The 15,599-nt window shown below is 41.5% G+C and overlaps 1 protein-coding gene across 1 annotated transcript; it reads left to right on the top strand.

Moving 5' to 3' along the window:
* Positions 1-729: 729 nt before the first annotated feature.
* On the top strand, positions 730-15,590 carry prrt4b (proline rich transmembrane protein 4b). Its single transcript, XM_062443556.1, has 3 exons — positions 730-1,852; positions 7,318-7,458; positions 12,743-15,590. Exons 1-3 carry the CDS (start codon positions 805-807, stop codon positions 14,812-14,814), a joined length of 3,261 nt encoding a protein of 1,086 aa, XP_062299540.1. The 5' UTR covers positions 730-804; the 3' UTR covers positions 14,815-15,590.
* The last annotated feature ends 9 nt before the right edge of the window (positions 15,591-15,599 follow it).

Here is a 15,599-nt window from a genome sequence, read left to right as displayed (position 1 = left end):
TGGTTCCTCAGTCTTTTCACTGAGGCAACAGGCTAGTGACTTTGAACCACTCTGTGCTCCACAAAAGAAAAAGAGGTCCCTCTATTCTTGTGCTCGAAAGCTGGACCCTAATTCTTTACTAACCTCCCCCTACCCTACTCACACACACACACACACACACACACACACACACACACACACACACACACACACACACACACACACACACACACACACAAACACACACAAACACACACTTTATTTCTTGAACACTCCTCACTGAGTTGAATACATATGCATGGAAGTTTGGTTTTTTTACCCTAATTGGTCAGCCTGTGTCACCGCCCAACAACTGTGACACAGTATGCATGTGAGCAACAGCATGACATAAATACTGACCACCACATCTAACAGGACACCACTAATTGCGGGGTGTCCGTAATATTTAAGTTCTTGTTGTGATTTGTGGTGGGTGACATATTTTCAGCTTGCTAACTTCAGCAGTCGCTTGTAATGGGTGGTAAACTTGATTTACTTTATAGTCTGAAAAAAAAAACTGCTGAAAAGGAGGTCACACTCTGAGAAACTGAGGCTTCCAAAAATGTTTGATGAAAAGAAAAATCAGATCAGAAAACAGATGTGAATCCTACCAAGTCTTCTTGAACTCAAACTTAGCTATACAAGGGTGGACTGAAAGTGTGTCACTCAGTGTCCTGTGTGTTCTTGTTTTCTAGGCCATTTTGCTGAAAAGCCAACTAAACCCGCCTCAGGGAGCCGAAGAATGGAGAACAACATGTGACCAATTCGTACACCACTGTCGACAGGATGCTTCGTCTCCACCAGACCTTTGCGCTCTGCTTCTGGTGTCTTTTGCTACTTCACTGGCAGGCTCTGGCTGACGAAGAGGCTCTCTGGGGACCAACGCCATCAAAAGAAAACCCACCTGAAAATAAGCAGACCTCATACTGGTGGACTCCATCTCTGCCAAAGTTACCATCCATTCCCTCACTGCCATTCCATATCCCCTTCATTTCGGACAGTAACGACAAGGCTCCTGCATTGACCACAACCACAGAGGGGCTGATAGAACCAATCGATCACTTGCAAGACAACTTGGGTTCAGGGGAAGGGAGCATTTTTGAAGCCTCTGAACCACCCACCACTTTGACTCAGGGGCTCCTAACCAGTGTAACAAAGATAAGGACAGAACCACTTCCCACGGGGACATCAGATTCTCCACACAGCAGCATAGCGCAGAGCGACAAAGATACTCTTGTTTCAGACTCCTACTCTCCCACAAGCAGTTCTATCAGAAACACTGTGTTCACCAAAAGTCCCACCAGCAAAAGCACTCCTGAACAAAATGCAACACATACCCACTCAACACAGTGCTCTACACAAGCAGCCGGACCCACCATGGGTGCTACTTCACAACACCTCCCTGAGGAACACACTGATAAAGAGGAAGCTGAAGGTTTTTCAGAAATGATCTCTTCAACAACAGCACCAGAAACTACAGTCCCCACTGCCTTGACATGGGAAGTGGCTGAAACCACAACAATCAACCCAGGACTGGTGGAGACCACACTGACCAGACACCCTTTAGGACCTGTTACTCCCATGTCCACACAAACTACATTTGTCACACCACCACAAGACTCCACTGTTAGTTTGAGTGCTGAAGAGGCCACAATGGTAACAACGAACCCCACTCAAAGTGAGACTGACTGGGGCTTCTCTGAGTCCAGTTCGGGGTCCATGGAGGAACAGACGGGGGTAATCACCACTACCACAGGGATGGATCACAAACTACTGCTGGTATCCATAACAACCACAACCCAGAACCAAAAGGTTAACTTCCCAATAACAGAAGGTAAGCAAAAGTTAAACAATCAATAGTGGCTGGATTGACTCAATAGATGTGATCAATCATCTGCAGGCAGGTCTCAAGTGTTCAATAGATGGCTGTCAAAAGACTGACAGTTCAACTTGATCAATGATATTTCTGACATGGTAAGAAGTCAAAGGTCGGACATTTACAAAAATCCAGATCATGTTTAAACCCTGTCAACACTCGGGGTAGTACAAGTCTGGAATCAACATTAACATGAATAAATTATGTGTTGGAATTTATGTATATTTGAGAAAGTATCTTGGTATATTTCAGATTGTTTTTCATATAATGGGATTACTTAGTTGCGGTTTTAATGCACAGACATTAGCTCTGGCTACTGATCCTTTGGATGAATGAATCCCAGAAACATGGCATCTTGCAGAAATCCAAAGTAATACAGGATAGAGCAGCCAAAAAATGTTTAAACATCTCACAACAACAGAATGAAACATCTTTCCAATACTTGATTCTCACAGACTTTGCATTACTCAACAAACTTGTTGAATAGGAAAATAAAGCATCAGATCGGTTGTGCAACCTTTTGTGAGTGCTACATTGTTTACTGACCCCATCCTTTCCCTAAATTAATTTTGAATTTCACAATCATCTCCAGTGAGTCATTCATAACACCAGATATATTTTTTTTAAAAGTCTGAAATATCCCTTTAATAGACTGTAATGAGTTTTCAAGCTGCAACTCCAATATTGCATAAGCCATTACCTCAGTCAATGGAAGGAAATAGTATATGATTGAATGCTGCTTGGTGAGGGTTTTGTTCTCCACAGTGCATGAAAAGAAGAAAACTGATGATCAAAAAGCAGCTACCAGTAGCCAGTAGGTTTCTCGAGACATTGACACGATATTGAGGCAATACCTCCTTCCTTCCCCGGCCCATCCCCCCAACACTGGTGGCAGTCTGGCTTCTGTATGCTTAATGAGCCTTCAGAAGAAGATCCTCCTCTGAGTACAGACACATTCATCATTTAGGGTCAAAGGCTGGATCAGAAAATGATGAGTTGATTATCCTGAGCCAGGGAGGTACAGCGGCCATCTGATAAAACCTTGATGGTTTGGCGGATGCATACATACAGTTATGCATGAATACAACACAATGATATTCTGTGTATTAGTTTCCATATTTTGATGCTGTTCACCCAACAAAAGCATAAATGAAATTTTGAAATCAAAATTTAATTTTGTAAATGAATATATACACAAGCAAGTAGACTTAAACTATTGTAAGGCAATTAATCCTGACTAATTATAAATCCTAATTATGGTATAAAATGTTATATATTATTATTACCCTTTTTGCAATACATTTAGCATCAAATATGATATTTACTGTACTAATGCCAATGCAAATTATATGTTAAATGTTTCTTAATCCAATTATTGTAAGGCTTTTACTTACCTTGAAAATTGTGTTGCATATTTTCAGTTGCTTACTGCAACAGATTGATAAATTGACATATTTTATTACATGAGTCATCATCTCTGTTTTATATTACTGAAATCCTCTCAAAATGAGCTTTCTCTTATATTATATTATTCTTATCTGCAGTCACAAATACATTTCACACTCAGAATCCAGACACTATTGGGCACAGTCAATGTTCCAGACCTTACATCTCCCATGTTATACTTTACGCTGCTTGCACAGAAACTGGTGTTGTGTTTTGTCTGTGTTGCCTGGTGTTGTGTCTACACTTGTTTTCGGTTGTGCACCGTGTGGTGGTATAAAGAGGAGGGGGCTTGGCCCTGGATGGGGAGGGCTGCTGTGGTCATGTATCAGTATTCTAAGCGCACACTCAGCGAAACCACCACTTCTCCTGTGGGACCATGCGCCCGCCAGTCGCTGCTCATGGATGCTGAACATGCTTCTTGCCATTTAGTCTCCTCCATCCATCCCTCCCTCCTTTTTGAAACATATTTGCTGCTGTACAAACACAAATCCCTGTCATTTTGTTCCATGGACATGTCAGCCATGCTGCGTTGAACGATAAAATGTCTTGACAGGAATGTTAGAAGCTTCTGGTTGTCCAAGAAGGATGCAAAGCTAACAAAAATGTACATTTATTTACCCTTGAAGTCAGACTAGTGTAGTATTCACTTGCAGTGTTTAAATGACACCTCGCCAAAGGAAACAAGAGGAGACTAATATGAAAATGAAAGCACGGCACCCCTGCATTATCATACATTATCCCAATGTGAACATTGCAGCTGTGTGCTGTAATGTATTTTAAAGCTGCACAGAGTGAACCATTTTACTACTGGAGCTGTGAAACACCTTCACCAATGTGAAATAGCTGGGTTGTCATTGATCTAGAGAATATTTGCTATGTGAGATTGCCCTTGAGAAGGCTGAGAGGAATGAAAAAAGCCATGCTCTGCATCTGTGTCACACTCTGTACGAAGTGACACTCTGACATCCAAAAGCAAGGGCAATTATGAGAGGAGAGAGCAGAAAAAAAGGGGAAAGAGAACTGGGGTTGAGGATGATGTGGTGTGGGGGTTGAAAATATATATATCCAAGATCGCTGTTGCTGTATTTTTTCTTCCTTTATCCTGCTCCTTCTTTCCCCTCCTCCCATCTTTTCCATTACTGTGTGCTGTACTAATAGGCAGTGGCGACACTAGACCCATGACACACTCCATTAATACCTGCAAGGATATATTGTCTCTGTGATCTGAGCGCTGAACTAAACAGCTAAAGCATAGCCATTGACAGATTAATTGATTATGGAAATAATTTTTATGCACACAGTATGTGACATGAATAAATGTGTCGTTGTATACAGTAGAATTTACACAAAAAAATGGGCAAAATGCAAATAGAGAACACTGTGATGACTTAAATATTATGTTAATCCTCTCACAATGACTTTAACCAGACTGAGTCTGTGAGTTTTATAAAACTGGAAGGATTAGGACAATTTGTTTTTAAGATATGACCCACAGTGCTCAGGCCGAATCAACCACAGGAAAAGATCTGAGTGATGCAAATCTATAATTATAGAACAATCAGGATTATTCCTCCCCTTTATTCATACTGCTGTTAATGCAAGACATAAGAATGTAATGGGGTTAGAAAATGCCACAAATCCCTTAGTAACCATCTTGAAAATGAACCAAAATAGCAGCGACATGATGCAATTTTATGCAAGTACATTATGGAAAAAACTAAAGATGAGGTATCTCAGTCATTATATCCCATTTTAATGCATCTGATTATGTGCACTGATATTCATACTCCTATTCATTCTTATCACTATTAGCTGAATGTCTCTGCAACAAACCCACACATGTCCCCTTTCACAAATTCACTCAGTTCTTATGTAGATGAAATGGACAGCAACATCATCTTCAATTTTTTCTAATAGCTGAAGATAATGAAGAGCTTCTGAAACACTTCACATTGTGCTACATTTGAATTACACCTACCACACCGGTTTGGGTGATACTTTAAGGCTAAATCCCACAGTGAAAACTACATTTTCATCCTATGTGCATGTGAAGAAAGGCGCATGGATGGCTAATATATGTACTAATTAAGAAGACACCTAAAATGTTAATTCAGCACTAATGTAGAAGTTGTTCAATAAGTAAAATGCAGATAGTCCACACAAGCCTTCTTCTCTCATCCCTTTCTGCTTTCATTTTGCTCTGTCAGCAGAGTCTGTGTAAATAGCTGGTCATCAGTAATTTTGCTTGTGAAGTGCTAAAGAGATGACTTCCACTGTTTGGATGTGAGTGAGTTAGTGAGTGAGTGAGTGAGTGAGTGAGTGAGTGAGTGAGTGAGTGAGTGAGTGAGTGAGTGAGTGAGTGAGTGAGTGAGTGAGCGATCGAGTGAGTGAGTTAGTGAGCGAGTGAGTGAGTGAGTGAATATGTTAATAGTCCTTATGTCTCATTTGTGGAAGATATTGTTAGTTGTGGTAGTTAAATCTAACACTAAAGGCACATCAGTGTGTCTGAACTGTAGATCTATGATGCTGCAATGAGGTGGTCTGGCTGCAGTGTCCAGTTTCTCTGTATAAGTCACTCAATAAAGTTAACAAACAATTTAATTTCAATACACTATAAAACCAAACTATTGCGAGTTCTTGTAAGACGCTGTCAGAACATGGAGTTTTGGAGTAAAAAGTCGTTTTTCCTTTTGTGAAAAGGGAAAAGCTTTTTGTAAAAGCTACCTACTTCTAACTTCAAAAGCAAATGATTTGAAAAAAAAAAGTCCAGTAAAATCCAAGGTTTTCAACTACAAAAGGTTTCACCAACTAGTAATCTTTTGAACAGACAGAGCACTTCTTTTTGAACAAAATCACCAATTTGTACAAACTCAGATTTTTTAAGGTTGTAAATCCAACTTCAGATCACAAGTTCTAGCCTCACACTTGACTTGGAACTTAAAAGTGACAATAGTTAATTCTTTGGTCTCTGACTTAATCTCACCTTGAAATCTGTTTATGAAGACTGGCTTCAATAACAGTTTCATGTGTTTGTGCAGGTGTGCATACAGTTGTCAGTCTTTACTCTCCCTCTCCCTTTGGACAAATCTCCAGCTGCGTGGAGGTCAACAGTGCAATTAAGTCTTGAACAGATTTTGCTTTGGAGACTTTTTAAACGTATGATTAAAGCAAGCCCCGTTTGCATGACCTAGATTATGAGATCGTAGTTTATATTGCCTCGTAGCTGTTATGATTTTTTTTGTAAATCATTATTCCTCCCAGAAGCCCCATGCCTTGGTATCTTTTATTAATATTAATTCTGTCAATATTGAAAACTTACTCTGTACTTGGTATCTCACACTTCCTCACAGTCAGCTCATCAGTTTTTCTGTCCATAAGGGCTGACTGTGAAAACATTATTCTGTGAGTGTACCAAAGGGAAAACAGAAGATGCAGCTCTGTCGTGCTATTCAATCATGCAGGCATTACTTCTGCATTCTCTCTGCCTCTTGCTTTCTTTATCTTTTTTCTCTTTATGTTCTGAAATGCCATTACTTGTTTACTTCCACTGTGGAGGTAAACAAGAACAGGGATTTCATAAGGACAGTGGAACAAGACGTCTGGGTTCATGATAGACCAGGGCGGACACACCCATGCACACACATTCATAAACAAGCACACACACATCGGGATGTCAATGTAATTAGACTACAGAGGGCCAGACTACTGTGCTATGGATGAATGGCTACAACTAAGTGGATGATAGGCCGATCCATTTGACAGAACTGGGTTAAGAAATAGAGTCCTTCCTTTTTCTTCAGTGTGAAGTCTCAGATGTCAGCACAGGACGGAGAGGGTTAAACTCTCTTTTTGGCAGGCTCCAGATTTGTTAATCTATTTTTCTGAGACTACTTTAGAGCTGCAATACTGTGTAATTTAAACTGTATTCCTGATGGCTTTGAGATTGCTCAGAAGTTAAATTGCCTGTGTCTTCCCAGAGCTGCCAGCTAAAGAGGATAAGGAGGATGAGGTTGAGGAAGGTGTGGTTCCTACAGCTACAGACGGGGATGGTGACACGAAGTTGGCAGGCATTTCCACGCCATACGCTAAACTGCTAACATCACTGCCACAGAGCACAGGTGAGCAAACATGTTCATTAAGATGTAAATAAACACTGCAACTTACTTCAAAAATCCCATCGCTTTGCTCTGCAATGCTGTTATGAAGGCAACTAAAATGACTGCATGCTGTTCTTCGATAAGCCATCCTGTAGCTTTTTCAATGTCTGTTAATAAATCTGTCAGATGACTAGGAGAAACAATTACCCTGCATCCTTAGCCTGAAGCCATTAATTGCTTCCAAAGGGACAAGAAATCTGCTCATTCACGCTGTGATTTTGGAAAATGTGTAAGAACCGAAGAGACAGGGAACAATGCCCACCTGATATACAAATATTTCACTGTTTTGCTTCTCAGATAAGTATTCATTAATCTGATAATAATACCTGCCTTTAAAAAACTGAAAAGACATACAGCTATTGATGAAGTGCTAGCCAATGACAGCCAAGCACTTAAAGTAGAGTTACTGCACAGGGTTTTTTCAATTAGTTTTAAAAGTGTTATTTTTTCCAGTTTTGGGATTTGTCCATGAGGACAGAATAGAAATGTCGACTGACTCCTTTTATACATTAGTGAATGTATAAATGTCATTATTATAATTATTATCAGATGTATATAATCCCTATATAAATCTGTGTATAATATATTATGTAGAATATCAATGGACATAACCTCATTAATATATTACATCATCAACATGAAATTAAAAAAGGTTTCATATTTGTCATGTAGCCCAGTTCACAGGAGCAGATGTAACCCACATTACCTCGCCCAGAATAGCAGATGTTGTCAAGTGATTTTCAAAAATAGATTTGTCAAATGTGCCACTTGCTGACGATGGGATGCCCAAGGGCTCCCTAGTTTGGTTTGTCAGGAATGAGTCAGTGAGTGAGCGAGCGAATGAGTGAAACACAAGTGTTATTACTCTGTCTGCCATATGAAGTTACACATAAACACATTTGCAGTTATCATATAGGCTCTCTTATTTGCTTGGGGCAGGTGTTTTTTTTGCACAAACTGCAACTGTTTAGGAATCAGATTAAACTCAGCCTCCCGGGTTCCAACACACACGACCAGCGCCTCCTCAGTATGTGCCATCTAACTTCTCCGTGAGCTCCCACTAAATTGCTTTTTTTCCTGAGGTGAGCCAAATTGAAAATGAAGGCAATCAGAGGAAAACTACATGAAGTCCTCAGTTTCACGATGCAGAATCAACTCGCAGCCAATTCAAGATGAGTCTGGGGTTGTGGTCTATGCACTGAGAAATCCCTCACCTTTTATTGCCTCAGCTGGTTTATCGTGCCTCAGGTCAGGCCTTTCTAGATTTACTAGCAAAACCCAAATAAATTAAGAAATATATAGCCTCAAAGCACTAATAGTGTTTCCACTGAGACCTAAATGAAAATACTTCTCACATGAAGTCATCTGTGAATCACAGCGTCTAATGTAGGTTTTCTAATTTTCAGCTGATTACTGCTCATTTATCTTTTAGAATGTGTGCAATTGCTTTGTATTAATAATTGATTTAAATGTCTTAAGACTGCTCTAGGATCTGAAATTCATCTGACTTAACCATACATCTACAGTCATAATTACAGTAATCATTACATATGCTGCAGAAATTGTGAAAGATAGTCGTGTTCATCAAAATTTGAGCCTTAACATACAATTTGCCACTTGGTCAGTACAGACTAAATATAAATCAGTTGGTACAGACATTTGTGTCCTTCAGAATTTTTACAACTCTAACTTAGAGCCATAAATAGGTCAAAATTTTAACCCTGTACCTGAAGAACTAATGATATTTCCATCAGCCCCAACAGTACTTGTGTGGAACTCCGTCTCCAAGTCTTTAAAAGATTAAATTAGTTTGAATGGCCTCTCAGTTGGTGTCCACAGAGGACATTGTTTTCAGTCTTTATCCGTCTGTTGTAAATGTCTAACTGTCCCTAGCATGAGAGACTTGTTCCCACAGGAATGTGTCAGATGACCGAGCAGCATGCAGTGGAACATAACGCTCTGATCCATCCTTGTACTGCAGCCACCACATACCAAACCCTGTCCAGGCCGCTCGGCCGGCCCGGCAGCTCAGATGTGACATTAATCGTCATGAGCGAGGCAACAAAACATGGCACTAGTTCAACCTCCAGTCACATTTTTCCACTCTGCCTGACTTAGTGGCACCCAAATCATCGCCATCGCCCTGGAAAGCAAACAAACGGACAGACAAGTCATTGGGATAACACTGTACTGGACTCCACCTACTTTATCAGTGGCCCCCACATTCAAAATGCCTGCAGCTGCTGGTTTGTCTTACGCTCCAGCCACATTTCCCACACAGTTACAGTCTGTTATGATAGCGTGACATTGTCAGTGCACTCCTACAGTGCAGGTTTGTCATAGCGCTGACATAATTAATGCCCTCATTTAATGCTTTAAAGATTAAACATAGTTCTGCCTTATTCTTCCTGCAATTTATACTGTACTGAACTAATAACCAAAGTCCTGTCATTATTATTCAACTACATATACATACATACATATTATTCCAACTATATAGTATTTTTTTTAAACAATTTTGGGAAATAAGATTAGTGTTTAGTCCATAAAATGTAAAAACAAATACTGAAACATGTCTTTCACAAGTTACCAGAATATTCAAACTTGATGAATGACTTTTTAATTTTACTTGACTAATTTGACGTCATTTTTTTCTGCAAAATATTTCAAATAAAATATGTGTTATGAGATTTCCAGACTCCTTTGACATTGCTGTGATGATAAATCAATCACTGAATGTGAAATGCAGCTCCCACTTGTCATATTAAACATCAGTATGGAACATGATGTTTAATCCATTTGCTTAACTGACTTAATGCCCGGTCCCACAGCTTGTACTTTCGTGTCAGAACAGCAGTGTGTGAATATGTGACATATCTGAATACACTGGTTGACGCTCACATACCTAATTATATATATTGTGATATATGTCAGTGCTGTCCTGAAAAGTCATTATGAGAAGAATGCATAAGGGAGTCATCTTAACAGCATTTCCTATACTTTAAAAGATACATTGGGGCTTAATTAAAAAAACAGTGAATCAGCGCAAAAAACAGTGTTTCAAAAACTCATCGATCTGTGTTTTTCATCCTGTTCCTATTGAGGATGCTGTGAAGCATCAAAAGACAACTCTAATGAAATAAAACTGCTGCGTCGTGCTGAGAGATGCACTGGCAGCTGGCAGTGGGGTCATATTTCCTCAAGCTTGACAATTTCATTACAACCTGGGACTATGATTCAGCTCTGGGGTTAGGAGACGAACGAGGAAAAATGATAAAGACTTTGTCAACAGCAGGCAGACAGCAGAGAAGTCCTAAAGCTTATGCTTAACCACTTGTATAAATCTTCTGCCACTCATGAGGATCTGAAGCGGAGAGAGAGAGAGAGAGAGCATGGCTTTGTTCACAAGAGGTACTTCAGTACAGCAAGTGACACCAGTACAAACACATGCAAATGCACCTATACACAACCCAGTATGAACACAAACTGACACAAATGTCACAGTTAACATGAATCCAAGTGAAAAGGGCTTCAGGCTGTTTGCATCTCAGCATCATCTCGGTAATGTTAGAGCACTAAAAGAAGACAACCATTTCACTCTCCCCCCCCCAGAGCTGCAGACTTACACATGTTAAACATAATGGACACTACCCTGTCTTGCCATGTGTTGGATCTGTACAACTGGAAAAACAGGCAGAAAGCAACTGAAGCAGAAAACATAGAGCATGGGAAGAGGCTTGCAAAATTCAGAGCAGCCAAAGAGAATAGTTTGCTACAGAAAACTGTCTCAGTTTAAAAATAACAAACCCACCTATGGGAGTATCCCCTTTTTGTGGGTGTTGAAATGGGTGTTGGAGGGAAATCATAAACAAAAGAGCAAATTATGGGACCAGGGCAGGGTGGGATAGGAAATGCAAGAATACAGCCTATAAAAGTGCATTAAAAGGACAGATGAGAAGGACTTAAAACAAAAATGCTAAACCACAAGAATTCCGCTTTTAGTTTTAATTAGGAAGCAAATATGACATCTCCAATCCATATGCAACGATTTAGGAGTTTTGTGGTGCTGACGTCTGCACATTAAAGTTCCTTAAGTGGCGCATAACATTACCATCAGATATAATGTATTCCCCAGACTTTGCTAGAGGTATTTAAAGTCCCAGTAATGCTTTTGGCTGTATTTAGCTACATTTTACATAAAAAACCCTCACACAACACAAAATTAACTCTAAATGTTTTTATGCACGCACACAACACTAAACCTACCTGCCGTGAGATTTACTGCGTTGTCATATGTCCCTGTCTCTGTGGTCTATTAAAGCGCCTGGTTCTTTATGGAGGAGTGATTGTCTCTGATAAGCTTGCAGCAAAATGAGTGATGAGCCTATGTGTGTGCAAATGACAGAGATGCAATTAGAGGCTGCCCCCCCCCACCCAGACCTACACCCCACCCACACACACACTACCTTTTCTGTGGCAAGGTTTTGAAGCTGCCATTATTAGACTCAAGGTCTCAATATGTTCTTGTCTGTGCTGCAAAGATAGCGTGCACGTGGTTATGGTTATGTTTTATGGAAAAGAACAAGCTCCATGATGTGAAGCGCACTGATGTGGAAATATGAAAACTGAAAAAAATGTTTGTCTTTTTCCCCATCAGTGAAACAATATGCTATGTGAAGTGACTCGCGCTTCGTCCCATTCAAGTCGATCCCCAATAATTGAACTGCATAAACAAGTACGGCGCAAATGAGCTTTGCAGGCATCCCAGTAATGTTCATGCAGGCACATATATACATGGTTACCTCTTAATTTCCAAAGCTAAACCACCCTAGAAACAGTAATTTCCTTCACAGTGCTAAAACATGTCTAACTCAATCATAATTAACTGCTCTTGCATGGAAACTCAAGATGGCTTACGTAATCCAAGAGAAACTTGCTTTGTGGTTCTGAGTGGGCTGATCTCACACACACACACACACACACACACACACACACACACACACACACACACACACACACACACACACACACACACACACACACACACACACACACCAGCCCAGTTTGAAGTTGCCTTCTTACAAGCTTTTAAACAGGATTAGCACATTAGGAGGAAAGCATGCTTTCACCATGCTGGATATGAGCCATTTTGTTCTCTTTGATTTTCTTGTTGTCTTCCTCTTCAATTACTAATTAAATAATCATCTGCAATCATGATAGGACTGAAATTCTGCTTTCTTTTCAGGCATCACTCCGGAGACCCAACATACTACTTTGTACACTGAAGACTGGATGTCAGACCCGATGGACAGCAACGGCACCTTCCTTCCAGACTGCAATAAAGAACGTTCTGGGATCTGCAATCTCTCTGACACCTGGGACTCCAGGACAACCTCCTCAAACATCAAGCCCACACAAAACACCACCACCACAAACCACTCGAGCAACCCCTTTCTAATCCCAGCTCCACCCATGTTGGTGCCCTTGTACACTGACTGGAACAGCGCCATGGCAGCCTGGGGCCTGGCCTGGGAGGCTCATATTTATGGCGCCGGTTGCGTATTTGCAATGCTGACACTGGCCTCAGCACTCAACCTGCTCTGCCTGCCACTGCGATGTCCATCTGGTTGTGGGTACTTTGCTTTGGTTAGCCTGTTTCTACTGGCTGCTGGTAGTACCAGATCTTTCTTGCTCCTGTACGATGCCTACGGTCACCAGGACCGCTTATCCTCCCCTGAGGCTTCACTCATGCTCTATGAGGCACCGTTCCCCTGCCTGACTGCAGCTTTTGGCTTGGTTTTCCTTCTCCTTTCCATGCGCTCAAGAATGCAGCTCTCCTACTCAGCCTTCCAGAGACCCTGTTTCCTGGCCTGCCTGGTTGCCCTGCACTTTACTGCTGCATTCGGACCGGTGACATTACTGAAATTCTACGAGCAAAAGCCTCCCCTTTGCCTCTTTCTTTCACTCATCTCCCGTGGAGCCTTTGTAATTCTGGCAACATTTCTGTCTACTGCCTATTTTGTGTTCTACATCTACGTGCGGGCAGACTCGAAGCACATCTACCACCTGAATAACACATCTCCAACACCTGCTGAGCGATACAACCGCTGTCCCTTTGCTGAAAGCCGGGACTGGGACCGTGCAGCTGTAACCGTTTGTGTTTCAGCACTGTTTTGTTTAGCGTGTGCTGGACTGCAGTTATATGCAATACTCAATGCAATGGGTGTTGCTGGGGGAGAGGAAGTCTTCCACCCTTGGCCTTGGTGGGCTTTTCAGTTTAGTTGCAGGCTGTGTGAGTTAGGGGTTTGTCTCACCTTAGCCTTGGTGGTGGCACAACCTGTCTACTGTTCTGACCACCTCCCAGCTGCTGGAAGCTGCTGGACTGAACTGTTGGCGTCCAAATCACCCATCCTACCTGGGAGCTACCAGTGGACCCTGAGCCAGCAGGAAAAGCTCGCCATTGTTGATACAGTTGGGCTTGGAGAGACAGAGAGCCTTCCTCTTTACACTCTGATGGATGAGAGGCTTGGTCGCAGCCTGAATGGACTGGATCTCCTGTACCACAGCAACCGGGCCTTGGCCTACAGAGACCTGGACTTGGATTTGGACATGCAGGGTTCAGAAAAACCTGATGGAGGAGGCGGAGAGCCATCAGGTGGATCCTCCTTTACAAGTGACTCCACTACAGACCTGCGGCCACCTTCACCAATCAACCTGCGTCGCAGCATAGATGAGGCACTCTTCAGTGAGGCCCTCTTTCCCATGAGCCTCTTCAGCTCTACGAGGCCTCTTCGCTGCAGTGATCTATCTATAAACAACCACTGTGAGCTTCCCAGCAATGGCCTCTGTGATCCTCTCTCAGCTGACCCTGGACTTTATCGGACCTCTTCCTGTGTAGAGATGGCCCCTAAACCCCAGCCCTCTTGTGCTACATCTCAAGGAGAAACTGTTGTGGGCGCTCCACCATCTCCCTCCCTGTCCTCCTCCTCCAGCTGTTCATCTCCTGAACGTTGGAGGGGCAGTTCTTCCTCTTGTTCCCTTTATCGAGCCTCTCTCGGGGGCTCCTCACTGGTCCTCTGCCCGAGCCCAGAGAGGAATGCCAGGCAGCTTCTACAGGAAATGGGCCATGTGGTGTCCTCTGGCCATCAGGGTTCTTCTGACCCACAGAGACACTATCATACACTGGGTGCGGCATCACAGGAGAGCCTGGACCTCGACATGTCATCTGACGCTGATCGATCAGTGCAGGAAGAGTTCATCAGTGCTTGCAGACAAATTGATGCTTTGAGCATTTGCAGCGAAACTATTGATTTATAAAAGGACAGTCTGGTCTCATAAGGGTTATATTGAGGACTTGTTAAGAAGGGTGCCTATTTTGTGCAGCAGGTTGACTGTCAATATTTATACAGCCTATTTGATAGTGCATGGTAGCTTTTACATACATGATACAATACCTATAGCTGCCAAAATAACTTTCTTTTTTTTTTTGGAAGTATGAAGAGCTTTCTTATGTGGTCTTTAGTGAATGTCTATGAGGGTCTAAGTGCCAAGAATGTCAAGAGCCAAAAGGTAATTTGTAACTTTTACATGTTTGATAAAGGCTGATGAAGTTTGATACAGTGAAAAGAAGAAGAGTAACATTTTACTGAATGAAGGTGTAACATGAATTTATTTGTACAAATGTTTTTATTGCATTCCAACATTCCAATACAGTACTGTGACTGAATTAAGCACTTATTAAATACTACTGAAGTCACACACTTTCAAATCTAGCAAAACATTGTCATTTAATCTCATGTTGAACCAATGGGATTATAATTGTGTTTGTCAATCTATAAACTCTACATACCAATGAGCAACACATTTTACTAGCAGTAATGGTGCAGCAGTGCCCCCTACTGGTAAACTGCACACTGTGTTACCTTCTCTTTCTACGTGTGTCATCAATGAATTGTGCTCCTACAAACTGACTCGCAGAATCTTCTGACCGGCTTACTAAATCTATTTATGTTCAAACATAAAGTTGCTCCACACACACTGTTTAATAAAGTTTGTTTTATAATATTTGATCATATGTGGTTTATTTTTCTCATAATGAATAA

The sequence above is a fragment of the Scomber scombrus genome, chromosome 22, assembly GCF_963691925.1.
Source record: "Scomber scombrus chromosome 22, fScoSco1.1, whole genome shotgun sequence".
Taxonomy (NCBI): domain Eukaryota; kingdom Metazoa; phylum Chordata; class Actinopteri; order Scombriformes; family Scombridae; genus Scomber; species Scomber scombrus.
This window is presented reverse-complemented; position numbering and strand designations above follow the sequence as displayed.

Coding starts and splice junctions, on each gene's coding strand:
- prrt4b (XM_062443556.1), top strand. CDS start 805: ATGCTTCGTCTCCACCAGACCTTTGCGCTCTGCTTCTGGTGTCTTTTG. Junction 1,853..7,317: donor TAACTTCCCAATAACAGAAG/GTAAGCAAAAGT, acceptor GTGTCTTCCCAG/AGCTGCCAGCTAAAGAGGAT. Junction 7,459..12,742: donor ATCACTGCCACAGAGCACAG/GTGAGCAAACAT, acceptor CTTTCTTTTCAG/GCATCACTCCGGAGACCCAA.